At 41.9% G+C, this 26744-nt stretch overlaps 4 protein-coding genes across 5 annotated transcripts; 2 read left to right on the top strand and 2 right to left on the bottom strand.

The window, feature by feature from the left end:
- Positions 1-1003: 1003 nt before the first annotated feature.
- pdlim1 (PDZ and LIM domain 1 (elfin)) lies at positions 1004-7315 on the top strand. The gene is made up of 7 exons (XM_041050547.1): positions 1004-1370; positions 2665-2816; positions 3356-3440; positions 4580-4764; positions 5498-5646; positions 5754-5871; positions 6644-7315. Exons 1-7 carry the CDS (start codon positions 1278-1280, stop codon positions 6828-6830), a joined length of 969 nt encoding a protein of 322 aa, XP_040906481.1. The 5' UTR covers positions 1004-1277; the 3' UTR covers positions 6831-7315.
- A 238-nt stretch (positions 7316-7553) lies between these two features.
- On the bottom strand, positions 7554-8189 carry neurog3 (neurogenin 3). The gene has a single exon (XM_041050410.1). It carries the CDS (start codon positions 8187-8189, stop codon positions 7554-7556), a length of 636 nt encoding a protein of 211 aa, XP_040906344.1.
- A 5001-nt stretch (positions 8190-13190) lies between these two features.
- sgpl1 (sphingosine-1-phosphate lyase 1) lies at positions 13191-23509 on the top strand. 2 transcript variants are annotated; one of them, XM_041049701.1, is made up of 14 exons: positions 13191-13325; positions 16005-16170; positions 16822-16889; positions 17251-17398; positions 17567-17646; positions 17914-18042; positions 18147-18235; positions 18342-18450; positions 18542-18640; positions 18730-18876; positions 19113-19351; positions 19455-19601; positions 19700-19820; positions 21217-23509. In XM_041049701.1, the coding sequence occupies exons 1-14, from the start codon at positions 13314-13316 to the stop codon at positions 21358-21360; spliced, it is 1698 nt and encodes a 565-aa protein (XP_040905635.1). In that variant the 5' UTR covers positions 13191-13313; the 3' UTR covers positions 21361-23509. The 2 variants fall into 2 exon arrangements, with proteins under 2 accessions (XP_040905635.1, XP_040905636.1); XM_041049702.1 differs by lacking the exon at positions 13191-13325 and adding an exon at positions 15458-15549.
- Positions 23510-24128: 619 nt separating this feature from the next.
- pcbd1 (pterin-4 alpha-carbinolamine dehydratase/dimerization cofactor of hepatocyte nuclear factor 1 alpha) lies at positions 24129-26225 on the bottom strand. The gene is made up of 5 exons (XM_041049703.1): positions 26071-26225; positions 25160-25291; positions 24950-25030; positions 24494-24633; positions 24129-24415 (listed from the first exon to the last, which is right to left on the bottom strand). The coding sequence occupies exons 1-4, from the start codon at positions 26071-26073 to the stop codon at positions 24541-24543; spliced, it is 309 nt and encodes a 102-aa protein (XP_040905637.1). The 5' UTR covers positions 26074-26225; the 3' UTR covers positions 24129-24415; positions 24494-24540.
- Positions 26226-26744: the final 519 nt, after the last annotated feature.

Raw genomic sequence — 26744 nt, 5'->3', positions numbered from 1 at the left:
ATCCTGGGATTTAGCTCTACCATAAATGGTAAGCTCGCATATAACACGGTGACGTACCGGCAGGCCGACATCCCTAAAACAAACACTGCAGCTTATCTGAGAGGAGCCAAAACATGAGGAGGCTTCACTCTGCTCTGCTTTCAAAGTCTTTTTATTACATGGAGAATTAAGGGCCACCAGATGAATACATTTGAGTTGCATTCTCCCAGGTATTATTCATAAGAAAAACTTTTAACCAAGTTAAAACAAAGTTAACAAAGTTTATGTTATTAATTATGTTGTTAGGTTTATTAGGGAATCACATTTACATGGAGCCATCCGAACAAAAGCACTGACATCAGACATCATGGACCACGATGTATAGGATCTGACAAAGTGGTAGACACAAAAAGAAACTGTTCTCAGATTTTTTCACTCTCATTCAGCTTGAGTCATGTTGTTCTGTAGCTCAGATTTGATCAGATTTAAACCACAGCCTAACAGCCAAGGTAATAATCCAGGTTGGATTGTCAACAATACAAAAAGAAAATCTGAGACTGGAGTTGATGTGACACAAGAGAGGCAAAGATCAGGACAAAAGAAACACACAAGTTGTGACATTCAAGAAATTTTATTATCTGTTTAAAGGAAATTACTCTATATTTTGTGTTTAAAGCAGTTTATTATCAATAATAAACTACAGTGCTGATGTTCATCCCATCCATTGGGGTAACATGTCATTCAGTGCAATGGTGTGGCTCACTGATGTGTTTTTAATAGTTTTTGATGATCACTTGATCAGAGTTTAACACACAAACAGTTGGTCAGTGTTGGTTTCTGTCTTTTCGTGGGATTTGTTGACAGTGAGAAAAATGAGGCATGTTTCCAGTCTTAGCTTTTACCTGCAGTTTCTTTTAATCTGTGAAAAATGATGCTTGAAGGTGTCACGTGACACTTGCAGTTGCACCCTATGAGTTGCGCACACACACACACACACACACACACACACACACACACACGTGTAGCGGAGTGATCCATCGCCTCGGTCCCGCGATCTTTGGTCACTCACTTATCAGCGAGGAAACTTTAAAATCCATTCGTCCAGCTGTAACCTGAGGGTCCACCCCTTCCTCTAATGCTGCGGAACCGTGTCCAGGCTCCAACCTGCTGCGACTATCGATCACTTCACATGTCATATGCTGCAGGAAGTGGACTGGCGATCTGAGACGGATCTCGGAGCACGAGTTAACTAACAGTCTCCTCTGTTTGAAGACACCAAACTTAACAACATCAACGATATGCCTCTGCGGGTGGTAATGGAGGGCCCTGGACCCTGGGGATTCAGGCTGGTTGGGGGAAAGGACTTCGAGCAGCCACTGGCTATTTCCCGGGTAAGTTATTTGTGCTGTTAGCTGCTGCATTGTTGTAAGTGTAACCACACCTGGGGCTCGTCCCGACGAAACTTTCACCTCTCTTTCTCCTCCCTCGTCCTCACGGGGAGCAGAGGAACTGAGACTTAGTTCATGTTAATTAAAAAAGAAGGGTCCCGTTACTTCACGGAAGCTAAACTGGTATCTCTGTAATTTAGCTAACGTTAGCTGTCGTTACGGTGTCGGCGTGTTTTTACTGGATATAAGAACTTGGGTGTTTTTACCTCGAGGTTTTCAGATACCAATGTGGTGGTCTGAAGATAATGAATTCTGACTTTATACATGATATATAAATAGATGTCTTTGTGGCGGTGAGGTATTTTAACTAGCTTTTAGCGTTACACAATGTGAGAACAATCGTCTAAACAAAACATACCAGCATTTCATCACGTCTAGACTTTTCATATAAACATGGGCTCTCTTATCTTATCTCTCAGAGTCCCAGCTTCAAATTAAAAGCATGATATGGAGGAGAAAAAGTGTCTTATTTTGACATCCCTGAGGGTCAGTAAACCGCTAAGCCCCTTTTTCTTCTGAGTTTACAGCTTTGCAGCCCAGTCTGTTATTTTACAACAGCTTTGTACACAAAAAAAAACTTTATTAGACAACATTGCACAGGCTTTACAGTGTGACACTCCTGTGGTGGTAAATGAACCAGAATATGAGTTTCCACTGTGTACTTTGCCCAAGTGGAGGCTGCTGTTCCTGTTGTAACTGTTGTTACAGTGGTCGGTCCACTCCACCCATGGAAAAGTGATTAGGAATTCCTGGACCGTGCCAGTCTTCCTCTGCTCTGAGCCTCAAAAGCCTTTATCTGCGATAGAGAGGCTGCCCTGCAGGCAGTGCTCAGCCCGAGACACATGCACTGAAAACACCCCCCTGCAAGTGGCTTTGCCTGTGTGTTCAGTAAACAAAGAAATGTGTGTGAAGGTCCTCGAGGGTCAGAGTTAAATAGAGTTGTAGCTGTAGGTTCTGATTAGAGGAGAAGCTTTTAGAAAGTACATGTGAAAATGGGAAGATGAGCATATATTTGAAATCACATCATTTAAAAAATATATCTTTCTACTTTATTTAAAGCTTGTGTAGTGCTAGTTTTTTAAAAAACATTTTAAAAGGGTGTGAATGCACATATGTAACGACTTTGCCTCTCGATGTGTCTCATAATTTCATTCCGAAAAGACAAAACCACTTGTCAAGCTCACACACAGCCCCAAAAGGTGTTGCTTTTTTATTAATTATGTCTCCTGTGTTGTAGGTCACCCCTGGGAGTAAAGCAGCCCAGGCCAACCTGTGTATCGGAGACATGATCTTGGCTATCGACGGACAGTCGACAGAGGACATGACTCACTTGGAAGCTCAGAACAAGATCAAGGCGTGCATAGAGGAGATGGTGCTCTCCATAGATAGGTAGGATGTAGCAACATGTGCCAGTCTGATTTGCAAATCAGGGCCTGAGAAACACTGAGTAATAGGAGACAGCTCAGCCACAATGCAGGTGTTCAGGGAGTGACGTTGTGTTTATTCATGCTTTTTAAAGGGCGAGTCTGTCTTTTGTTTTACTGAAATATTTACTTTTAGAAGTGTACGTGCGCCAAGCTTCGTTGTAATTCGGTGTCTTGTCGCTGCATTACATCATAACGTCCTGGGAGCAGCTGTGATGTTAAAACAGATTCAACAGGCAGGTTGAAACAAATATGTCTGCTCAAATTAAGAGAGAATCTGTTGAATGTAAGGTGGGGTAAACCGTCAGGGAAGCCAAGCAAAAGAACCTACCCACACAAGGGCTCTGTTGCATTCAAAGACACAAGTATTTCATCAGTTTCATGTGCAGCTACACAGAAAAACATTAAGAAAGAGGAAAAAAAAATTTAGGCTTGTTACATTTAAACCCATTATTATGTGATTAAGCATGATTCAAGCCTTTTTCTCCTTCCTCTGCTCCTCAGGTCAGAAGCTAAATTGTGGTCGCCGCTTTCATCCGAGGAAGGGAGGACACATCCATACAAGATGAATCTTGCATCAGAGCCACGGGTGTGTGTCAACATCAAAGCAGGACGTAGGACTTGAGCTTTTAAAATTACTTCCCCAACTCTGTCGTTTAGATTAAAATCGGGGAAATCCCATTTACAGGTAGCCACATAGTTTCTGGAAGCCTACGCTTTTTCTTTTTTTTTTTTGCCTACCACGCTCGCAAAGGCTTGTGGGCTTTTTTTTTTCTTCTTCTTTTTTTGATAGTGCCAATGATGAAGTCATTGTTTACTTCCCAACAGGAGGTTTCCTAGGAGACGGTAGTTTATCAGCCAAGCCCTGACGCAAGCCTCAGTTCCTGTCTGCTGAGTGGAAAGTTGAGGCCAAAGTGTGAATTCATGTAGGCACCAGTGTGATGTGTCCCAGGCTCTGTGTGTTTCACAAGTCACAGATGTTGTCTATTTTTCTCACACACACACAATAACACGTTTCAAGCGCTTGTCTGGAGTGTGTTACTTTGATGCTTCTTAACTTTTTATTTATTATATCTTTAAACCACTGTATCATTCTTTTTAAACTATTGTAACTTTGGTCCATGCAAGTGTTGTCTGTTTCTTTTTTGTACGTTTACTTGCTTGCAGAGACTCTGGGGTATTCTGTAATTTAGATGTCAGATGCTTGAAGCATGAGCTATGTTTGGAGGCATTTCTATGTTTCCATCGTGAAGTATGAGCTAGATTTGGTGGTATTTATGTGCCCGCTTTGATGGCATGCCAGTGTCGTGACGTGTTTGTCTTTAAAGACCGTTAACTGGTTAGCTATAATTAAGGCAGAGTCCGTAGTCGTACATTATCCTGATAAATTATGTGCGACTGTGTTAAACTAGAAGCAGCAGTTTAAGAAGAAAAGAAGTGTTTTTATTTTTTCAGTGGAAGTATGAAGTCTGTTGAAATAGCTGTAAACAATTAGTGGTTGGGTTTTTAATATTCATGATATTGTCTGCATGTTTGTACATGTTCAAGCTCTGAAGGTGTCAAAACATGTGACCAGCACTGCACCCAGTTTGCACTATGTGTGTTGCATGTTCCAGGCAGTGTGCGAGTTATTTTCACAAACATCTGATACCTGCACTCACCTTTTTTTTTTTACCTGGTTACTCACAAAAGGCTTTAACAGAAACATTTTACTTTCATGTTTCACAGGAGGTGAAACACATAGGCTCGACCCACAACAGGAGCGCCCTGCCCTTCTCCGGCTTTGGTTCCAAAGTTGTGACCAACCAGTACAACAGCCCCTCTGGTCTCTACTCTTCAGAGAACATCAAGAACTTCAACTCGGCTGTGGACGAAGTCAAAACCATGACCACAACCAATGAGCCCAACAGCAAGTAAGAAGAACGTGAAACGACAGCACTTTAGTCCAGACTGTGCTGTCATCTTTAAATTAGAAGGAGCAGGTTATGGTAAAAAACTAGGAAAGTCGAGGCCAAAGTGTGAATTCATGTAGGATCTCTTGAGTTAAGACATTTACTTAAACACTGAAAGCATCATTTTAACGTTCCTCTGTTTAATTTTAAAGGAAAGAAACAATGCATCTAAGGATTGTTTACTTTATTGATCAGAAACCCTCCCTCATAGATCACTGACTGATCGGCTTCTAACTGCTGGAACAAGTTGATGCTTGCTCACCAAAAATTGAGCTGGCAAGATTTAGGCAAGCTCCCAGAAGTCTGGGTGATTTACAGTATGTCTTTACAAATCATTAGTAATGCGGATATTATGGCCAGACAAGCAGAGGCTGAGTTCACTCAGCTGTCATCAAATTAAATTAAGAAAATTACATTATTTAATGCAGCTTAAAAACCAGAAAAGACGACGAGGTAGCACAATGTTAAGAAAAACAAAATTGTCGACAGTATTTTGTGTTAGATCTCAGCTTTTCTCAGGCAATCTTGTGAACTTTATATAATCAACAAAATCAATAACAAAATTGATATCTAGGTCAAGGAGAAGTGGTTAGGAAAGGACCACAGTCAGCGTGTTTGCAGTTTGCCTCTTAAGGATGTTTTGAGATTTTTTGCGTCCTGCAGAGACACTGAAATGAACACATTTGCTTTGTAGAGCTCCTTCAGATCCGGCAAAAACAGGCAAGCGGCCGCCTGTGGCAGCGGATTCAGAGGTCTACAAGATGCTGCAGGAGAACCAAGAGTCTGATGAGCCCCCTCGACAGTCAGCTTCATTCAAGGTACTTCAGGAGATCCTGGAGACAGGTATGGATCACACCTACTGTAAAAGAAAAAATAAACATAGATGTGTGTAGAATGAATGAAACCTACTAAATGATATTAATATTTTCAATCTGTGTGATATTTTGTAGGTGACTCTGATAAACCATCGGGGTTCAGGAGCGTGAAAGCACCCACAACAAAGATCGCATCCTCAGTGGGAAATGCAGAGAAGTTACCCATCTGTGACAAATGTGGATCCGGGATTGTGTAAGTGTTTTATGGTTCCTCTGTACTGTTGTTTCACAGATAGTGTGTTTTATATGCACCGCACATATGAAGTAGATCAGAGTCATTTATGGCTTCATTGGAATCCAGATCTCCATTTCATTGGCCCAGATCTGTGTTCACCTCTACCTTCAATAGATTCAGTGATGTTGCATGATGCTTATCTTACTCTGTGTTTTTACATTTGTAAAACATTGTGACAAAAAGGGCCCTGGAGTGCTCTGGTCTCTGGAGTTTGTCTCCTCCTTCTGGATGAATTTAGTAAAAACCTCCAGACCGACCTCAGCCCACAGCTGCCAAGTCTTTTTTTTTTTTTTTTTTATCTTTGTCTTGAAATTCACTTTAATTTGTTTACTTTTCAGTACCACCTTTTCTTTGAGTTCACTTTACTGTTTTGGATTCAATAATCGGCATTATTATTTGAGGCAGATGTTTATGTAATTGATACCCTTCCTTTTTGAGTACGATGTTGACTACAATCCCAAAACCAGATCCACGAAGAAATGTTTTTCCTAGTTTGATGTGGAACAACTTGACTGGCCTGTGCAGACACTTGACCTCAACCCCATCCAATACCTTTGAGACATACTCAAACACCAAGTGCCTGCCTCAGAAATTTGGAGGGAAATGTTCCCAGAAGGGTGGAGGCTGATTCATGTCCAGTTCAGCCTCTAACTTTTTAAAGTGCACATTCGAAGACCAGAGTGTTGTGGACATCAAGCTTAACCTCACCTTTGCCTGTGTTACGTTTCAGGGGGATGGTGGTGAAGCTGAGGGATAAGTTGCTCCACCAGGAGTGCTACACCTGCACGCACTGCAACATCAACCTAAAACAGAAGGGACATTTCTTTGTGGAGGACAAGATTTATTGTGAGACGCACGCACGGGAGCGAGTGACTCCCCCTGAGGGCTACGACGTGGTCACAGTCTTCCCCAAGTAGAGCGCTCGCTGAGCTCAGCCTCGGACTGCACGCCGCTGTAGGACACCATGACATAATCCAAGACATTTAGCTCATTTAGCTGCTCCTAAGACTATAAAACTGTCTCCACTCTCACTCTGCTTCAGTACAGTCAGGACAGTAGGCAGGACAGTAAAGAACTACATGTTTCAAACTGTTGATTTGCACATTAGCTTTGGCTTCTACAAAAAGGAAAATTAATGAATACTATGAGATGATGACATTTATTTTTTTTCTCTCCCTAAAAAAATATTTTCTATTTTAGTCATGTTTGTCTTTGTACACGTTCAGGATGTTCTTTTCGATCATGGAAAACAATGGAAAGCCAGACTTGTTTTCACCCTCACAAGAGACTAAATGTTTTCTACAGTTTTATTAAATAAATAGACCTACCTTTTATGCAGAAAAATGGCTCAAAAACACATTTCAATATCATTGCCAAATAAATATTTTAGCTTAAACCAGTACCCTTGTCTTCCTAAATCACTGACTGTGCTTCATGGTTTAGTGACATTGTATGACTGTGATTGAAAATAATGCAAGTTCAACATGTTCAGGAAACAATGTTCCAAAGGAACAGCTTCCTGTTGCTTTGGACAGCACTTCATCTTTAAACAGTATTTTGTGTTGTAACTGATTTTGAACCTAGTTTTAGTATAGTCATGTTTTTGACCAGTTAAAGTTCCTGATGGTCATCAGAACACATTAACAGTGCCAAGTGCTGCGGAGATTATTGTCACCACATACAGACTTGAAATACAAGGTAACAGGAACAGTGTTGGATTCGCCTCTTGTAAAGATTTTACAGTTCATTTCATTGACTGATGTGTATGAGTTTCTTGGGTCAAAGTCAGGTGAGGTCACGTAAAATGACTCCGCAGATAAAACACTTGATGGGCTGCTCAGATCTGCCGCCTCGGGCAGGTAGTCCGCCGTACGTCCGTGGTGGTCGGCCATACGCAGGGTCTCGGTCAGAGCCCAGATGTAGTTGTGGGCAAAGCGCAGAGTTTCGATCTTGGTCAGCTTTGCGTCGTCCGGCAGCGCCGGCAGGATGCTCCTCAGCGCGTCCAGAGCCGAGTTCAGGTTGTGCATCCGGTGGCGCTCCCTGTCGTTCGCCTTCAGTCTGCGCCGGCCCCGCTGTCCGGACCGCTCGCATCCGGTGTTGTTGTGCCTTGGATGTTTTGTTGAGGACACTCCTCTGAATACAGACGGTAGTTTTCGAGGAAAGGTTTCTCCGGAGTCGTGCGAAGTGTCACCTGGTTCTTTCACGGCGATGCGCAGCGTCGCTGAGTCTCTGGATGTGAGCAGTTCATCGGGTTCGCACCGTACTGCAGGAGACATCCTGTGCAATTAAGATGGTCATTTATCAAGTTAAATCAAAACTCCGGCGCACAGCCACAAATATAAGAGCTCTTACAAATACTTTTACACTGCAATAAAATACTAACATATTTTAACATGTGATTTAATCGAGCTTTGTGTATTAACATCTTAATTTTTAACCTTTACAGTCTGAAAATCTAACATGTTGGCAGATGTGCCACAGTACTGAGGTGATTTCACTTGTTTCCAGTGCAAGTTTTTACCTTTTTAAATGATATAAATGATAAAAGGAGGCAGAATAAGCACGTAACTGTTCCACTATCTAGAAAATCCATCTGTAAAAGTTCAAATAGCAGATTAAAAAACAACTTCAAGACATATTTGCACTTACTTATGTACTCGTGACAGGTGTAGCCTGGATAAAGAAGCAGTCAGTCGTCCTTGTTAATCCTCTCTCGTAGCTGGAGGCAGCTGACAGTGAGGGATGGATGCGCATCTCTGTCATTTTATATGGCCTTTATCTTATCTTTTTGCCCGGTGGAAGCCTGAATCAACAGCGCCTGTCAAGGGACCAATCAGCTTCCAGGCAGCGCGTCCTTCACCCTCTCCCTCTTTCTCTCTCTCATTCTTCACAATACTGTATTTCTTTGTGTATTCTTTATCATTTTCAATTAAATACTGTGTATGTGTCCTAAAGTGCCATAGATGTAGCCCAGGTTGATCTAATAATCATATTTTATAGCCTGAGTGAGATTTAACTTATTTCTTTCTTGTAGAAAATAAATATCAAACATCGATTCCCAGACGTTTTAATTTGTAAAGTACTGGAAGCGTAATTTAAAATCAGGCAGGACGCAGGACCACTGCTGGGTCTGAGCTGCTGCTTTGAGATGTTTTATTTTTTTATCGTGACTATTCATACTTAGCATATATAAAGTGGTAATAACATGGAGTCATCACTCCACCTGACAGTTCCAGTGTTGGACATCTTGGTAAAAACAAGCTATGTTTTGGTTTTCTGTGAGGTGTTTCGGGCGCACAGAAACACAAATAGTTCTTTTTACGCATAGAAATTCTTCATCTAAACCAAACACTGTAAAAATGTGTACTGTGCATGGATGTAGATGGTGATTGTCCAACTCCAATGGAAAACTCTCAAAGCTGCAGCACTTCCTCGTGATTCCCATAACGTCTCCATGTTGATAAATAGACGTTTAAATGAGGCTGGTGATGGTTTCTTTTTATGAGCAAAAGCTATGAAAAAACATTTGATATGTTACTTTATTTTTTTTTTTTAGAATGAAAATATTTTTCTAAGCACGAGGTACGAGTTTGCTTTAGTAAGTGTTATCAGATCTCTGACCTTAAGGGGTACTTGTCATGCCACATTTTACGCACTCAGAACACTGGCACATGTCGTGCAGGGTACACAGTGGCTATGGCAACTTGGAAAACTGGTTTGTAGAATCAACTTCAAGTGAACCACACCACTGGAAACTGGCGTGAAAACAACTTCATCTCTACGATTATTTTAAAATAAATTGTTTATTATGACGTAAGAAGTTGCGTATTTTTGATTGTGCGCTTATCCCATGAGCTGGTAAGTTTGGCATTATTAAACTGTTGTAAAATGGTTTTCATCTCAAGGTTGCCGAAAGTTATGTTAAGAAAAGAGTCATCTCTGTGTGTTAGCAAAGAAAATCTAACCTATATCAAAGAAAACGTTCCTTTTTAATGCCAAACATATTTGGACAAATGTTTGCCTTCTGCGTTAGAGCGCAAAGCTCGGTATTTGGACAAAGACAATTACGCATGGAGCCACCTTACAAAGAAGATTTGACACGGTGAAACCTGTTGTGTGAACTGATAGTACAAAGGGTCTTGTTGTGTGTCACAACAATAAAAGTTCGATTTCTTCTGTAATGTGAGCCTATGTGTGTGCGCCATGACATCTCCAAAAACATGTCCACTATCGCCACAATTGAGTGGCGCATTGCGATTTTATAATATAACTTTAGTTTTTGGAACTTTAAGATTGGTAAAAATATGTCAGCAATATGCAGACTCGTTTCAGCTCTGGTGAGGGGGAGAGGGGGAGTGTGGCAGAGCTCAAACATGATTTACAATTGCCAACAAAGGATCACAAAAAGCTCTCCTTAACTTTCTGTCTAAATATGTGTTTTGGGAACGATCTGATAACCATATGCTTTCAATAAACTGGACAAATATACTAGTGAGATAGGAGATGGTGCCTTGCTGTTATAAAAGGCACGAAAAGTCTAAAGTAAACTGAATATTACCACTTTACAAATAATCATTGATGCCAAATCCATATTCGGATATCATGGACAGGTGTGGGTTTGAAGTTGTCAGTCTCTCTCCTTGATTTTTATCAGCGTGCTGTAGTGTCCTGCTTGTTATGCAAAGTATAGGCAAACATAAGCGCCCAGTTGCTGTGGAAATAGCAGATATCGGAGCAGACTTGGTTCGAAAAGCGATTTAACAATATTTAACAATAAACTGAGCAAGCTCCAGAGCAGGTGATACCTGCCCGGTTCTCCTGATTAATACTTCCTCTACTACTTCACTTTACAGTCTCTTTTGCTTATTTATTAAACGAAATCTATTTATTATTATTTTAGCAAACAGAGGTACCAGGTGGGGCTTTATTTTCGTCTTCAGCTTTTTGTTTGAAGGACGTTTTGAGGGGGGCAATCAAAGTCCAACAACTCGCTGACCAGATTGTTGTCATCCCAAACTAGCAGCGAAGCCATTCAATGTGCCCCCCTCCTCTTGTTCTCTCTGGCAAAGAGCTGCCGGGAGAGAAAAAAAGAAAAAGGAAACTTCTTCAAGAAAGGAAAAACATCTTAAAAACATTTAATTGCAACCCGGATGCCATATGTACGCCTCTTGTGAAACCCCTCAACAATGTGACTGCCTTTTAGAAAGTATGGAGTGCGCCTTTGGAGACGTGTGCGCTTTTGGAGAGGTGCGCGCGTCGTGTCCAGAATGACCCCGAGCACACTTATAACAAGAAGTAATTCGCTTTTAATGTGCTTTGGAGTTTCCTTTCACAGGCAACGCATTGTACCTCTCACCTCAGCTTTTGAAGACAGTGTACACCAATTACAGTGGAATAGCTGTCCTTTGGAGACGGTTTGTCTTTTTGTAAAGACTGAAGATTTTAACCACGAATAGGGCTGTGGCTTCAAGTCGCCCCCTTTCATCCCCTAAAATAATGCAGAATGTTTTTTTCTTTCTTCTGATAGCTTGTTTACTATTCTGAACTTTGCACTCATTAGTGGCTCTTTGTGAATACGAAGAAAAATGGATGATGTCCCCAGAAGAAATCTAACTTCCTCCTCATCATCATCTATACATTTATAAGTTAGTTTTTACATTTCTATTTAAAAAAAAAAGTTAATACACCATGAGGTCTTTCTTATGGGCCTTTTTTTTTTTTTAAGTTTGTCTCCAGTGACATCCAGTATATCTGTGCATATCTGCTGTGACATCTATAGGGAAATATTCCAATTAATAATTTTCTTATTTCACTTTTCACATTTCTACACTGACACTGAATAAACACAACATAAACCACTGTCTGCTAAGGATTCACTGACAGGTGATTTTAACTGCAAATTTAGACCCAGTGGACCAATTACATTTTTTTCTTCTCACAGCTACAGATTAAATGGTGAAATCAATAAGAGAATTAATTGTTTGTGGAAGGCAGGCCACTCTAAAGACTGATAGTCTCTGCACTAAAATCACAAACAATTGTAATTAGCTTAAATGAACAGCTTTGGAGAAAACAATCTAACAGATTAAGTCTTTAATTTTATTTTTCCAAATGTGCACATACATATCAGCAGTGCTGTGAGGAAAACATGCTGCATAAACTATTCAGGACCCGTTAAAAATATTCAAACCTGCCTGCATCATTGAGAATAATCAGCAGCATGTCACACACACAGTTACAGTGACCCTGTGCATCACAGGCTGAGCTCACTGATTGTCAGTTAGTGTAAAAACTGTTGGTCCATCCATATGAATCAGAAATAATTATTTGAGTTCCTCTATATAAGTTCCTTGGTAGTTTGTCAAATGAAAAGATTTTCAGTTTTGTGGTCGGTTAAACTGTTGCGTTAATATTAAAAATAAAAAACATTTATTCCTTGTAAAAGACTTGAATCCATCCCAGGAAGAAATAAAAGTCATATCTGCAGCATCTTTGTCTGTACCACACTATGTTGTTGGAGTTATAATTGCAGTGCCGCTGAACAGCTGCTGGGAGGCGCTGTTTCACTCCAAAAACAAAACAACGTTTCACGTCATTACAAAAGCAGGAGATGCCTTCAAGTGATGTCGAAAATATGGAGACTTTAGAAGTGAGGTGAACAACCCACCTCAGTTGTAAATCGGAGTCTGCCACAAAAGTATTACCATATTCAAAATTCAGAACATCACAGATTTTTTTTTTAACACAACAGCATGGGTACGTTTAAAACATTAACTTAGATTATGAGAAAACAGCATTGTCACCAATGAAACTGGTCTTTTCTTTTTTTATCTTATGAAAGGTTGATGCTGAGATTTTAAATTTACAGACAGTATAATGGTATTATTAAGATTACATAAATTGAATACTTAAAATATAAAACAATTAACCTTAAACCTTTTCGTCTAGTCAAACGTTTGGACCCATGACCCCAGTTTGTCTATAATTCTACGGTGCTTGTTATTAATCGAGTTAACTGCTCCGACACGTCTGGGGGATGGAGTTTGAGAAGAGCCGTTGGACGCATCAGTTTTTGCTAACTCATCCAGTTATGAGTGTGCAAACGCGCGCCGCTCCTATTTCTTCAATGGAAGATCTACAAATCAGGCGGCGCCGCACGAACAACAGAGGTTCATGTAATTAAACCGCTCCGCAGTGTTGTGAGATCTGCACATGCGCAGGCAGCGCGCAGCTATACTAAGCCGCTGGCTTACTTCCTGAATCAAGGTTAGCTTGCTGCTGTGTTTGATAGCAGCATGTAGAAGAGAAGCCGAAGACCCGTAAGCAGGCTGCAGGAGGTGACTTTTCCTGAGTAGCACACAACAAAAAGAGGATTTTCGGCGAGAGTTAGCCTCGACAACATGGATTACTGGGTAGGTGTCGCTTTACTTAAGTCTGTTTTCGCACATTACTCCCAGTGTGACATACGGGACGGTGACACTGCTGCTACAAGACGCTTGAAAAGGGGAGGACTTGTTTATCAGTAGTGAACTGAGCCAGTGACCGGGCTTGTTTTGCTCACAGAGATGCTCTAAGTCCACAAACAGCGAGTTTCACTATGACCCTCGTTATCAAAGCCTTAGGTTACAGAGGGAAGTCTTAACCTACATCGATACTTTGCCCCCTGGAATGGGACACTTCACATGAGATGAGCCACATCATGTTTTTAGACATCCATTATAACACAATAACAGAAAGTAACGTTGTTTCTTGTGTGTAGCTGCATGGCACCTTTCTATAAAGTCGATTTCTTCTTTGATAACGTGTCTGGCAGTGGAGAGCACTTCCCCTGTAAAAGCTTTAAAGCTCCTTCCTATTGTCTATTGAAGCACCCACTGTTTAAAATTAGAGATCCTGTTCAACATAAACCTGCAGGAAGTTGAAACAAAGCATTACTCTTAGCACTGCGACCGCAGAGCTGATGAGATTTGCGGGATTTTCCTCAGAGGAGCACAATCAACTTTTGTTGACGGCAGACATCAGCAGCAGGGAGACAAAAGACTCAGCACTAGAGGGCGGCTCGTCTGACACAGATCTGCTGTCAGCAAAAAAATGAACCTGCACTCTGTCACTGTCTTGGACTCATCGAGATCAGTCAGGGAGGAGAAAGAAGAAGTGACTCAGAAAAGCTTCATTTTGGCCTAAATGTCAGTTCGTGTCATGACACCTCGGAGGCTCTGCAGGGAGTTCAGGGAAACTTTTCCAGACACCACAGCTGTAATTATTTCCCCCTGAATAATCACCGGATCTCTCTTTGACTATAAGCAGGGCTGATGTTGTGCTCCCAGTGTGTTTTCCCTTGATGTATCCAGGAGCAGCCACCTCACACCCAGTACATTTCCATGAGAACATGACCTCCCCTCTGAGACAACAAAAGCTCTCCTTACAGAATAGTCAAATGTTGTATGAGGGGGAGCAAAGGAATGGGCGTCCACTGCTCAACAATGAGCAGGACAATTCTGGTGTGAGAGTCTTTGTGTGATGTCGGGTTAAGTTTTCCTGAGGTAAAGATAGCATTGAATGGTTTTGGAGAAGGGTGGGTGGACCTGAAGGTCGAAATGTAGGCAGAAAATGTGTTGGATAACAGAAAGGGGTCTGGGATCTTATGGAGCGGACTTGCCTTTTGCACTCATGTTAGATAACACCAATTAATCTTTTTTTTTTTTTTTATGACAGACGCGTGGCAGCGATCACAGACGCAGAGCTTTGCACCTGCACGTTACATTTACTTGTAAATACTGTTCCTATCATGAAAACTCGAGACGAGCCTCACACTCGCCAAACCTGTATGAGAACACGTTATCCGAACAGGCAGGTATGACAGCTGTACTCTGGGCAGGGGGTGGACGCCTGTGTCTCGCTGACAGCCCTCCACCAAAGCTTCATTCACTGACGGGAGAAAAAAAAAATTCTCATCATGAAACTCTGTGGATGATGGCTGAAATCAAACCTGACATGCTTTCAGGTTGGAACAAAGATGGGGAAACATAATAAACACTGTGTTTCCTGTGCACAAGGGGAACTTGCCTCATTGTACTATTATGGGGTGTTTATTTCAGGCAACACAAGTCGTGATTACTTAAGATATTGTCTTTTGAACCTTAAGCTTTTCTCCATCTGATTGTGGCTGAGGTGGAGAAACATGCGTCCTCGCTATCAAACTGCCTGCTATTGTGTCGTAAAAAGCACCACGGGGGGAGAGATAATGAAAAGATAATGGTGCTGCACTTATGAAATAGCATTCGTGAGTCATTTACTGTGATTTGGGCTCAGTTAGATCTAAAATCACTACATTCACATTAAGAGCGCCGTAAAAATATTTCAGCATTAGGCTTAGAACTAAATGTACAGTGTAGCCCTGTCTGTTTTTAGCCTCCTGTCTTATCTGATCATGATTGATTGCAAAACATCCCCTCAGCTGGCTGCATGTGTTTCTGGTTTGGGTGCTGGGAGGAGCCTGGTGATAGTCGTGCAATTAGCAGAGAGCGTTCTCTCACTCTCACCTGGGGAACGCAGAGGCGACTGTCCGTTCATCGGACAGTTTGAAAAACAGCTGACAGTGTTAGCGTGAGGAGGAAACTGAGTATGTCCTTTGATGTAAGTACTGAAATTTGTGAGTCTAAAAGTTACCAGTTACAATGCAGCGCTTCCTGGAGCTTTATGTAGATAATATCCTGGATTATTATTGTAATTTCATGTCTTTCTATCTGCACGTAGAAATATAGGAAGATGTGAAACGCAGGCACGTAAATAAAGTGTCTTGTCTCAAAAGTTTCCCATAAAATTTCATTGAAATTGAATCAGTGCATCATTTTGAAATAAAATGGTCACGATGGCGTCAAATGATGAGTAACTTTCACTGACTCAGCATTTGCAATGCTCACTTCCCCATGTTAACACCAGAATATATTTGTGACATGTATTTGCAGTAATAGAAATTCTTGAGGATTTTCCGCATATAATTTATCGAATGTGTTGTTTTGCTGGAAACATGAAGGATCAAAGCTTCCTGGACATAGTAGTGTAGTACATGTATGTGTCTCTGTGTCCAGAGTGCCTTGGAGGTGTATAAGGAGATGGTCCTGCTGTACCTGGAGGAGGGCCGGCGACAGGTCAACTCGCGCTGCGCCGACCTGGAGCCGTGGCAGATCATCGGAGCGACAGTCATCACCACATTGGGAGCAGTCTGGGTCAAAGGCTTCCTCTTCCAGCAAGAAAGTAATCCTTCACACGTGATGATGCATGGGTACAACGTAGGCCTGCTGCAGACTAAATCTGAGATGATAACACATGAAATAAACTAAGACTCACCTAAAATTGTAGAGGCCACGTTCACACAGCTTTTTGAGTCATGCTGTAATTTGCAGTCACGTTCACTGAACTGTTGATGTCAGATTTAACCTCTGATAATCTACTGGAATGTATCACAAAATGTGGCCAGAGCAATGAATTTCTTTTAGATGAAAACATTTTAGTAAAGCTTGTGCTGTGCAGTTACTATCCTCCAGTACAGTGCTGGTTTTTCTTGTATGTGTGACTATGAAATACTTTCAATCAACAAGAATTTCTAGATCTGCTATCAATCAATCGATGGCTGAATTCCTCAGCAGCAGGGTCAGCTCCACCCGTCCTACTTCAGCTCTCAGAGGGTGAAAGTTGGTCAGAGTGAGGCTTCTTGGAGGCAACTAGCTGCACGTCTTCAGTTCTCTCAGGGTCAGAGTGAAATGCTTCGTCAGTATGGCTCCAGTTTTCTTGGGGCACGTCTTGTGTTGAGTTGTGATTATGGGTCACAGTCAGCTGTTTAATATTTGTGGTCGCGTGTGTGCCAGCGTTTCACCACAGCTGCCGCCTTCTCATTTTGCCTAATAGGTCTCACATCCCGAATCAAGAAGCAGTGCTTTCGACTCATCAGAAAAATACCCTTTGTTGGCGTGGCAGTAAGTATCAGTGGTAAATCTGTTCCTTCTTTTCCCAGCAGATGCTCAGTGAGTCTGTCGTCTCAGGCTCTCATGACTCACTCTTGGACGAGTGCTGCATGCAAGGGGGGGAGGGGGAGGAGGGGGGGTTATCAGACCTTTGGCACACTTAACATCATGCACTGGTGATAACATTCGGTTACTTCTGGTCATTATGTCACCAGCAGAGAGCTCGCTTTCAGGCTTTATCAAAAATTTACATAAAACGTTGATAGCACAGTGGACATGTTGTCAAGTTCAGTCTGAAACACAGTTGCTTCACTTTTATTGATGTTGGTGAACAATGTTTTTTACATGACTCTGGCTCTTCTGTTTATGGCAGATTCAGAGTCAGCTGAACAAGGCTTTGGATGACATGTCTGCTAGTCTGTGTACGCTGAAGGAGGGGATGAGCTACACCAAACAGCTGCCATCTAAAGGTCTCTCTCAGGTCCAAGTGCTGGACAAAATCAGAGAGTACGAGACTCTGAGTAAGTCGTCATTCTTTCCTGAGCTTTGACTCACGGCTCATTAACTTTACAGCTCAGTGCCTGAGGAGGATTTCTCCACTGTTCATCTTCCACTTTGAGACAAGGAAGACTAGATATTTTTTTGTATGCCAGTGTTGAGTTTCATTATCATTTAATGTGCCGTTTCAGATGAGGTGAAGTGGGAGAAAGGGCGTGTTTCGGGTGCAGTGTACTGGGGCGATGAATCCCTGACCAAACTCCTGGTGAAGGTATGAATCTTTGTATACAGCTCTGGACTTCTCTGGCATTCCAAGCATAAAATAGTCAAGGTTGAACTTGAACACATTTTGGCATCAGTTACAGTTCAAGGACAAAATTATATTTTTGTTTCTTCTTTGATTAATAAAGAACGCTTCGTCCTGTTCGTCCCTTTAAATGAAATTACTACCGCCCTAGTTTGTGTGTCTGTAAATATTTGGAGTTTGTGCAAATCTTTACTTCTTCTGTCACTCTTTTCTCTTTTCTCTTGCTCTTAGGTATATGGAGATTTTGCATGGAGCAATCCACTTCACCCAGACATCTTTCCTGGCGTAAGAAAGATGGAGGCAGAGGTTGTTAGAATGGCTTGCACACTTTTCCACGGTGGACCAAACTCCTGTGGCACAGTAAGTCACCGTACAGTTTAAACTCACAAAATGTACGAGCCTCTCACCCCAAACGGAGAAAAGGTGGATTTAATTTGACATATATTTACTTCTGCCTTGTCCAGGTTACTTCTGGGGGAACCGAGAGCATACTGATGGCCTGCAAAGCATACAGAGACATGGCGTATGAACGAGGTGTCAAATACCCTGAAATGTAAGATGAGCTGTTTAAGACGTTAACCTGTGTCAAGGCTTGTTCTCGACTGCGTTTTCCACAGAAGTTCTAACATCATCTTTGTGTTTTGTCCTAACCTCTGCAGTCTCGCGCCGGTGAGCGTCCACGCTGCCTTTAACAAAGCAGCACATTACTTCGGGATGAAGCTCGTTCACATTCCCCTCGACCAGAAGACAATGAAAGTAGACGTGAAGGTGAGAATACAGCACACACGGAGAGTGTGTGCTTAATTGACTTTCTATTCTTGGACGTCGGTTATTCCCATATTGTTTCTCCTCTTTCAAGGCTATGAAGAGAGCCATCAGCAAGAACACGGCCATGCTCGTGTGCTCGGCGCCTCAGTTTCCTCACGGAATCATGGATCCCATTGAGGAAGTATCCAAGGTCAGCGGTGAAACGTTTTCCCTCGAAATGGACTCTGAAATGAAAACAGGGAAGTCGAGTGTGTGACACTTTCCCTGTGTGTTTTCCAGCTGGCTGTACGCTACAACCTCCCGCTGCATGTGGATGCCTGTCTAGGAGGTTTTCTCATCGTCTTCATGGCCAAGGCTGGTTATTCGCTCGCCCCGTTCGACTTCAGGCTAAAAGGTGTTACCAGCATCTCTGCAGATACCCACAAGGTAAGGAGTGGCTGATCAGTGCTTCTTTTAATCCTACTCACTTACTTTTTCTTCTTAAACTAAAAAGCAAGGCTCACAAAAAAAAAAACATATGATATCTAATAATAAATCCTGGCTGGAGGCATTGTTCTATGTGTAGTAGACCATTGTGTAATTTTAACTGGCTCCAAGCCACACTTTTATAGTTATTTTATGACTGTATTGTGTACATCGGTGTGTGTCGCTTTCCTCTGTAGTACGGCTACGCCCCCAAAGGTTCCTCAGTGATCCTCTACAGTGATAAAAAGTACCGTCACTACCAGTACTTTGTAGCTCCGGACTGGCAGGGAGGAATCTACGCCTCGCCCTCTGTGGCAGGCTCCAGGCCAGGAGGGATCATCGCCGCCTGCTGGGCGACCATGATGCACATGGGAGAGAACGGATACGTAGAAGCCACCAAGAAGATCATCAGCACGGCACGCAAAATCAAAACCGAGTAAGATGCTCAGACAGTATATGTTAGTAACAATCCTGGAGCTCTTAAACCATGATTTATCTTATCACCTCCAACATTCGTTCATCTTCTTTCTTACTGACAGAGTCCGCAAGGTAAAAGGAGTGTTTGTGTTTGGAGATCCAGAGGTGTCAGTGGTGGCAATAGGCTCCGATGTTTTTGATATTTTCCGTCTGTCTAATGCACTGACGTCAAAGGGCTGGAACCTGAACACTCTGCAGTACCCATCCAGGTACACGTAACACACATGATAGTAACATGACAGACTCAATGATATGACGGATATTCATTAGCAACTACTAAACGACTGTCTGAACTCCTGTTCTACAGCATCCACATTTGTTGCACAGTCCTGCACACCCAGCCGGGGGTTGCTGATCAGTTTATTCGTGATGTGAAAGAGCAGGTCGCCATCATCATGAAGAACCCCAAAGAGAAAACCACAGGAATGGTGAGACAGCTCTGCTCACACGCCTGAGGAATTTGCATCCATACACCACACATTATAAATGTAGACATTATACCAGAACAGTTGTGTTAGATTTGACAGTACGTGAGTACCTAATATGGTGGACGACATGTCCACAAATGTTAAAATTTTGTTGACAGTAGCTTCATCACCCGGTTTCATCATCGCAGTCAACATGGATAGAAATGATTGGAATCAGCACATCCTTGCAAGGACCTGAACTTGTATGGCACCGTGCTGACTCTTTGAGGACAAGTCCACACTTCAAAAATATCACTGTTTAAAAAAAAAAAAGCTGTAAAAAGACTCTGTGTTATCTTCAGAGTAAACACACTGGATTACCATATCAAAGGAGGTGTTATCCATCTGAAGCTCTAATTGAAAATGGCAGGATTTTGGTGACAGTTCTCAGAATAAATAACTCACTACTGTGCTTTGATGCTCCACAGTCAGTGAAACCTGTTTTTCAGTCAGATGTTGCTTACTGTTTATTGTGTATTACAGAGCTACCACATAGTAAACAAATTCACACCAACAGTCAGTTTATCGTACAATTTCCAGTTCAGCCACAGTCCAAAGGACTGTAGGAGGAAACCCGGAGAACCCAGAGGAGAGAATAGACACATCTAGTTTGTGTTCAACCCTGTGCATCTGTCATTAAGACCAAACCTGAGTTTAAGCTGTAGCTGTTTGTACACATGGCATTTTGTTTTCCGCTGCACAAGCCGTCGTTTCAAGCTGACAAAAACTCTGTGCGCTGTTTTGGGTTTTAGTTTTAAATGAAGTGGAAACTCCAGCAGGCACAGACCTGCACTGTGCCAGTCAGGTTTATTAGGAGCACACCTATGAATAAAACGTTACCTTCATTTAAATATTAGAAATGAAAACAGAGGCCGTGCAAAGAGTAAACTCCTGCTGAAAAAAACAATTGTACTGGATAATTAAATAAATCCAGAGATTACAGTAAAATATAAACAATGCATTTTTAGTCTGTTTTCACTAATTTCACAAAAGTCTAGGTTGGTCTTCTCCTTTGCTGTGTTTTCCCTCACTTTGTCTTTTCTCTAAAACTGTATATTAGGCTAACGCAGGGGTTTGTACTCCTTCTCTGTGTCAAATCTAAATGCGCAGACATGATACATGTATCTTTAGATTCATTGTGACCTACTCGACAAAATGTCAACAAATACAGACTAAAAAAGATGGGGCTCAAGCTGTAGCCCCACAGCTAACTTACTGATGCCATAACAATACTATACTTCATGTTTACATCCCCTAACCCAGTATGAGAACTGCAGTTCCAAACCTGGACCATTATTATCTACCATTATCTGTACAATGTGCTTGTGAACTCACTCACGTCTTCCTGCTGTTTCAGGGAGCGATCTATGGCATGGCCCAGTCCATCCCAGACAGATCCATGGTGACAGAGATTTCCCGAGGCTTCCTCGACTGTCTCTACAGCACAGAGGTGTCCAAGACAAACACCAGCCACATGAACGGCAACGGCAAAGCCCACTGAAACAGGATTGGGCCCGACCCCACTGCACGCAGGGAAACACGCTCGCCTCCTCTCAGAGCTCTGAGTTAATCGCTCAACGGTTGCCTTATCTTGCGTACCTACAGCATACGGGAAACATCTGCAAAGATCTGTGAAGCACAAGTCATTGTCATTTAACCAGCCCAGAGAAATCGCTTGTAACAGCTGTGTCTAAATGGCACGGGGAAGATGTGACTGTTTCCAAACGAGTTTTAGTTTTTTTTTTCATTTGATTTTCTTAATGTCGTAGAAGTGTGTGTTGTTTTACTTGTTAATTTCAAGTTCGTTTCAGTTTTAGCTTTTCTTAAATCCATACACGTGTCATAATCTCTACTGATTTCATAACAAAAACCATTCAGTTCTTTTTTTTTTTTTTATTGTTAACTCCAGAACATTTCAGCCTGCAATCACTTCTTTCAATACATGTGATGACTCAGCAAAAACACAGACCACTGAATGCTTGTTAGAAACGCTGTGCTGCCCTCTAGCATGAAATCTGATGTACTTCTCCAGACTGGCCTCTACACACGCGGAGGTCTGTCGAAGGTGTGTGATTATGGTTATCGTACAGAAGTTCTCTGAAAAATAGCATTTTAATGAAAAAGCACTGCAACGCCCTGACAAGAACATATCAGGTTAATCTGTAAACCACTTGAAACTACGGCATGAACGTGTGTATCTTTGTTTGTTAGCACTTAGTGTGATGACACTCTTTTTGTTTTAAGTCTGCATTTGTGGTCCATCTACAGTGGTTGGATTTGTAGAAAGAGGGAGAATCATTTGCGAAGTGGGAGCTTTTTAATGTCATTAATATTCAATAAAGCTGTCTTTAAGTAAGGGAAAAGTTGTAATTAGGGCAGGAAATATTTGAAACGTGACTCGTGGAATCCAAAGATTATCAGTCACTTTGATTGTTTTATTGATCGTTGGTCAGAATTGGTGAAGGATTTTCACACGGTCGTTGGTTTACAACTCAAGTGAAAGTGTGAATTTGAACATCTTTTAACAAACTGAACTGAAGGCTGTTTCCAACCCAGGTCTACTGTATGTTATCAAGCAGCAGACACTCAATGTTTACTCTATAGTCTGCATAGAGTCACCTGTGTACTACCTTATTTTATTAATTTGTCTCCTAATCCAATCTACCTCAGTTTCTACTCAATGCAAATGTCATTTATTCATCCACTGAAACACATTCTTACAGGGCAACTGTTGTTGTTTTTTTTTTTTCCATTTCTAACATAAACATCATGATGTTAGGGCATTTGACAAACTGTAATAAAGTGTTCTTAGATATACTGATACTGAAAGAAAACAGATCCACTGTGACGGAGGCCTCTAGCCTGTCTGAACGTGGACATACTTTGGTAGAAATCCATTCAGCAGGATACGTGTTCATTTACTAATAAGGCTGATAACCTAACAAAGCATACTGTAACACCAAAATGACCTTGTGTTGTTCTTTATTTCATGTGCTTTCCTAATATTGCTTGTTGAAATTGTGTATGTCCCTGAAATTATTTCCATGTTTGTGCAATATGTAATTTTTCCTTTTAACGAATGAGAAACAAAGGGGAATGCTCTACTGTTAATGTTGAAGATATGTTATTAGAAGCATAGTATTGGATGACAACTTCTCAGCCTTGTTGATGTACTTTAACCGTTTTGTGTGACCACTGGGGATTTTTTTATTATTATTAATCACTTAATTTGTGAGTCTTCTTCATAGCTGTGTGTATTCAGCAACTGTGTTTTTACATACTGAGCAGTTTTCAAGAGATTAGACATGAATGTGTTCAGGTTCTTACACATGTGGGGATTTTTTTTCCAGCTTTTAGTCAGTGCCTGCCAGAGGACAAAACACCCTCACTACCAACTGAAACTCATACCACCCTATGTTTCCATCCATCCATCCTTAAATACTGCAGCCAGTGACAGGATGTAGGAACGAAAGGATGAAAAAAAAAAGGACTTTTCCAATAATGACTCACCCTGTTTGCTTTGTAGAAATATCCTCAAAAAGTGTGACAACTGAATGGCCAAGAAATCCCTTTTGGATTAAAAAAAAAAACACTTTTAATGCAAATTCCTGTTTAAGCAGTAACTGACAGTGATCGCCCTCCGTAACACAGGCTGTAAAAGTCCACACAGAGAATATTTGATCTGTCCTGACTTGTATTCTTTGTACTTTGGTGATATTATGTAGCAATAATGAGCATTCATCTCTGTGCCTTCAGAGGTTTGAACTCATCAGCTCATCTTAACAGTGTTTCTCTCTAACATCCTCAAGGATCTGGCTTCGAAATGACAGCATCATTAAGGTCCACTGCTCTTTCAGACACTCACAGGGTAAATAACACTTTGAAGTATACTGCAGTCCAATTCAGCTGTCCATAACAAAAATAACTCTGTGTCGGGCATGTAATGTTGAAGACGCTGTCCTGGATAGCACTATAATGTCAGGAGTTATTCTGTGTCCACACCTGTACACGACCACCACATGTACGGTTCTGAATGTATGAGGTTTGTTAAATCTCTGTTCGATGTCAGGGTGGGGTCCTTGTTTAGCTGATTCATTTTAAGTTAGGAAGCGCCTGCTGGTTTCCCCCTAGCAAATGGTCCATAGAAAACACTGTTAACCCACTCAGAGCAGTTAACAGCATAGCAGATGGTCTACAGTGTTGTGTTTTCAATAAAACGCATTCAGTCTGAGAAGATCCTTTTCTGCTCATTTTTCAGTCACGACAAGACAGAGAAAATTACTTTTTACTGACAGTGAAGTACAAAAACATTTGGCACATAAGACAAACACTGTGACAGAAGGACACACGTACCATTGTGAGTGTTATCTGCATTAACAGCTGGAATGGTTGCTGAGGAATCACTTTAATCCTTTAGACTTTAATGTGTAAATGTGATTTTACCATTTCTTTTGGCTGAGAATCTCATATGCACCATGTGCAAAACCAACAACAGCGTATTTTCAGAGACATGTTGGACCCTTTTCAGACGGCTGCATTATTCACAATGAACTGACAGTAACTACTTCATATTCCTGGGTTTTGCCACATTTGTCACATTTTCAGTGACTGGAATGAATATAAAGACCTGTGACTTCCACCGCTTCAGTTTTCACTGCTGAAATGGCTGACAACATGTTGGTCACATCAGAGACGCCTGGTCAATGAAGGTGGCCAAAGTGATGTCACGCTGGGACAACCCTCCACAGTCATGTGTGCTGAGAGTGATCTGGACCTGGGGCAACAAAGGAAAGTGGAGCAGAGGAAGGAAAACTGTGACTATGATGCTCATCATGTGCCTACAACAAGCTATTTTTACTGGTCATCAGTTACAGTTACGACATCAGTTATTAGGACAGTGTTTGATTTGGCAGATAAATGTAAGTAACATCATTTAAAAGACTTCGACACATGGTCACAGAACTAGGCTCTTCTCTAGCAAGTAAAACCAGTCTGGACCAAGTGGTGCTGTGATGTATTCTCTGATAAGCAGGAATGTGACCATCTTAAAGGCTGTAAACTCCTTTGCAGTCATAATTAGTCTTTCATACCTTATTATAGACATTGAACCACTCAGGATGGTGGTCCATCTTCTCTGCTTGTAGAGCCACTCTGGACATGAAACCAAAAGCCTGAAAGGAAAGAACATCATGTCCTAAAACCTGGTACATAGTCATGTACATACACAACATACCAGAGCTGCCAGTTATGTGGGTTTTGTGAGTTAAGTACTGTACAGTGTGGTATGATATTTTACGAACCTGATTGAAGTCTTTAAAAACAAACTCTTTGTAAATGGCGTCCCGCCCCACAACCTCCACCCACTGAGCGTTGCGGAGCAGGGGGAGTAGGTGGGCCCTCTCCTCTTCTGTCAGGCTCTGTATCTTGCCAGCCTGGTAGGACAGAGCAGAGGTAATAGTACAGCAGATTTTAGAGGGGCAGTTTCACAAACACAAACTGTGATTGGTTGCACAGGGTCCCATCTGGAAACAATGAAAGGCTGCATTCCTGCTTTAAAAAACTAGCTGGTTCAAAGGTATGCAGTGATGGTGGTGGGGGGGGATCCCTTTTGGTCATTCAGTTCCTGATCTTGACACATGATGCAGGGTCACATGTTTTTAAAGTCAGTCCTGCTCACTTCATTCAGCCTTCGTGATCCTGACTGCAAATCTAAACAGCACTGTCAACATTTCACAACATTCCCCAAATAGATGTGACTTTATTGCACAATCAAGACGGGACTTTTGAAGGCTCTGTCCCCAGATAAGCGGTCATGCTTGGACGCCAGAAGAGCAAACAGATGTCATGACCAGAGCCTGAAACAGAGCAATGACATCAACAGGTATCATAGCAACGCTCTAATCTGCTCTGATCTGTGGAGCGAACGGGCAGCGCACAAACAATACCCACTGGCTTACAGCTCATCTATTCATGACAGACAGAGACAACAGGAAAATGTGCTTCTGTCATTCTTATCCCTTCAGAACCACACTGGCACATAGGAAACTTAATGTTAAATGTATAACTGTTCATCGGTACATCTGCATTTATCAGCTTGCAATAAGACCTTACATACTGGAGTTGTTGTATGTTGGGATTAAGGAAATGTCAACAGGTGTGTGAGGCGGTAAGCAATCCTGTGTAGCAGGCCGTGGAGAGGTTGTGTACTCACCATGTTTGCAGAGTGTTTTCATGCACAGAGGAGGTTCCGCTCCAGCTCCCTGCTGCTCAGAGGCAAATCTGCTGTGGCAGCCAGTGGGAGCAACTGGAATGAATCCATCCGACACATGAGCAGTGGGTCCTGCTTAGCTGCCCCTGCGGACGCCTGAACAGAAATCCCCACTGCTGAGAGGCTGCACAGCCACCTGTCAGCATGGGTTTAATCATAAACTGTCATCTGCTAGACGAGGCATGCGTGAGGCCAGCTATTGTGGCAGTATTCAACACAAAGGCCAGTGCAGCAGTGTTTGCTGTGTGATGAAAGGGTGAATATACCTCTTGTACTCTCTTTAATAATCTATGTTATACTGTGTATGCACACATGTTAAACATGAACTTCAAGTTCTGAATAACAGTCCACTGTAAATAATGTCTCTGTTCAACAGGACAGCAGATTTTTAAGCAAGCTCTGCTCTTCAGCCGAATGGAGTTCATGTCAAAGGTTAATGAGGTGCTCCTGTGAGACCGCCCCGGTGAACTCATCCGTCACAGCGAGCGCTCAGGGAAATGAACTGGTTAATGAAATGAGAAGAGGGAGAGGATGTGAGAAGTGATCAGCATTTAACAGTTGGCTGGATGGGGAAATGAGAAGGGTGCATTAGTGTTGTGATGATAAAGGGAAGCAAA

The sequence above is a fragment of the Toxotes jaculatrix genome, chromosome 11, assembly GCF_017976425.1.
Source record: "Toxotes jaculatrix isolate fToxJac2 chromosome 11, fToxJac2.pri, whole genome shotgun sequence".
Classification (NCBI taxonomy): domain Eukaryota; kingdom Metazoa; phylum Chordata; class Actinopteri; family Toxotidae; genus Toxotes; species Toxotes jaculatrix.
Note: the sequence above shows the minus strand (reverse complement) of the source record. Positions and strands in the feature narration are given on the sequence as shown.

Excerpts from the sequence above, each read along its gene's own strand:
- pdlim1 (XM_041050547.1), top strand. The coding sequence starts at position 1,278 with ATGCCTCTGCGGGTGGTAATGGAGGGCCCTGGACCCTGGGGATTCAGG. Across the intron at positions 2,817-3,355 it reads ATGGTGCTCTCCATAGATAG|GTCAGAAGCTAAATTGTGGT; the intron begins GTAGGATGTAGC and ends TCTGCTCCTCAG. Across the intron at positions 5,872-6,643 it reads AAATGTGGATCCGGGATTGT|GGGGATGGTGGTGAAGCTGA; the intron begins GTAAGTGTTTTA and ends GTTACGTTTCAG.
- neurog3 (XM_041050410.1), bottom strand. The coding sequence starts at position 8,189 with ATGTCTCCTGCAGTACGGTGCGAACCCGATGAACTGCTCACATCCAGA.
- sgpl1 (XM_041049701.1), top strand. Across the intron at positions 17,399-17,566 it reads CAGAGAGTACGAGACTCTGA|ATGAGGTGAAGTGGGAGAAA; the intron begins GTAAGTCGTCAT and ends GTGCCGTTTCAG. Across the intron at positions 19,821-21,216 it reads AAGAGAAAACCACAGGAATG|GGAGCGATCTATGGCATGGC; the intron begins GTGAGACAGCTC and ends CTGCTGTTTCAG.
- pcbd1 (XM_041049703.1), bottom strand. Across the intron at positions 25,031-25,159 it reads TTTTTAAAGACTTCAATCAG|GCTTTTGGTTTCATGTCCAG; the intron begins GTTCGTAAAATA and ends CTTTCCTTTCAG. Across the intron at positions 24,634-24,949 it reads GGTTCAATGTCTATAATAAG|GTCCAGATCACTCTCAGCAC; the intron begins GTATGAAAGACT and ends TTGTTGCCCCAG.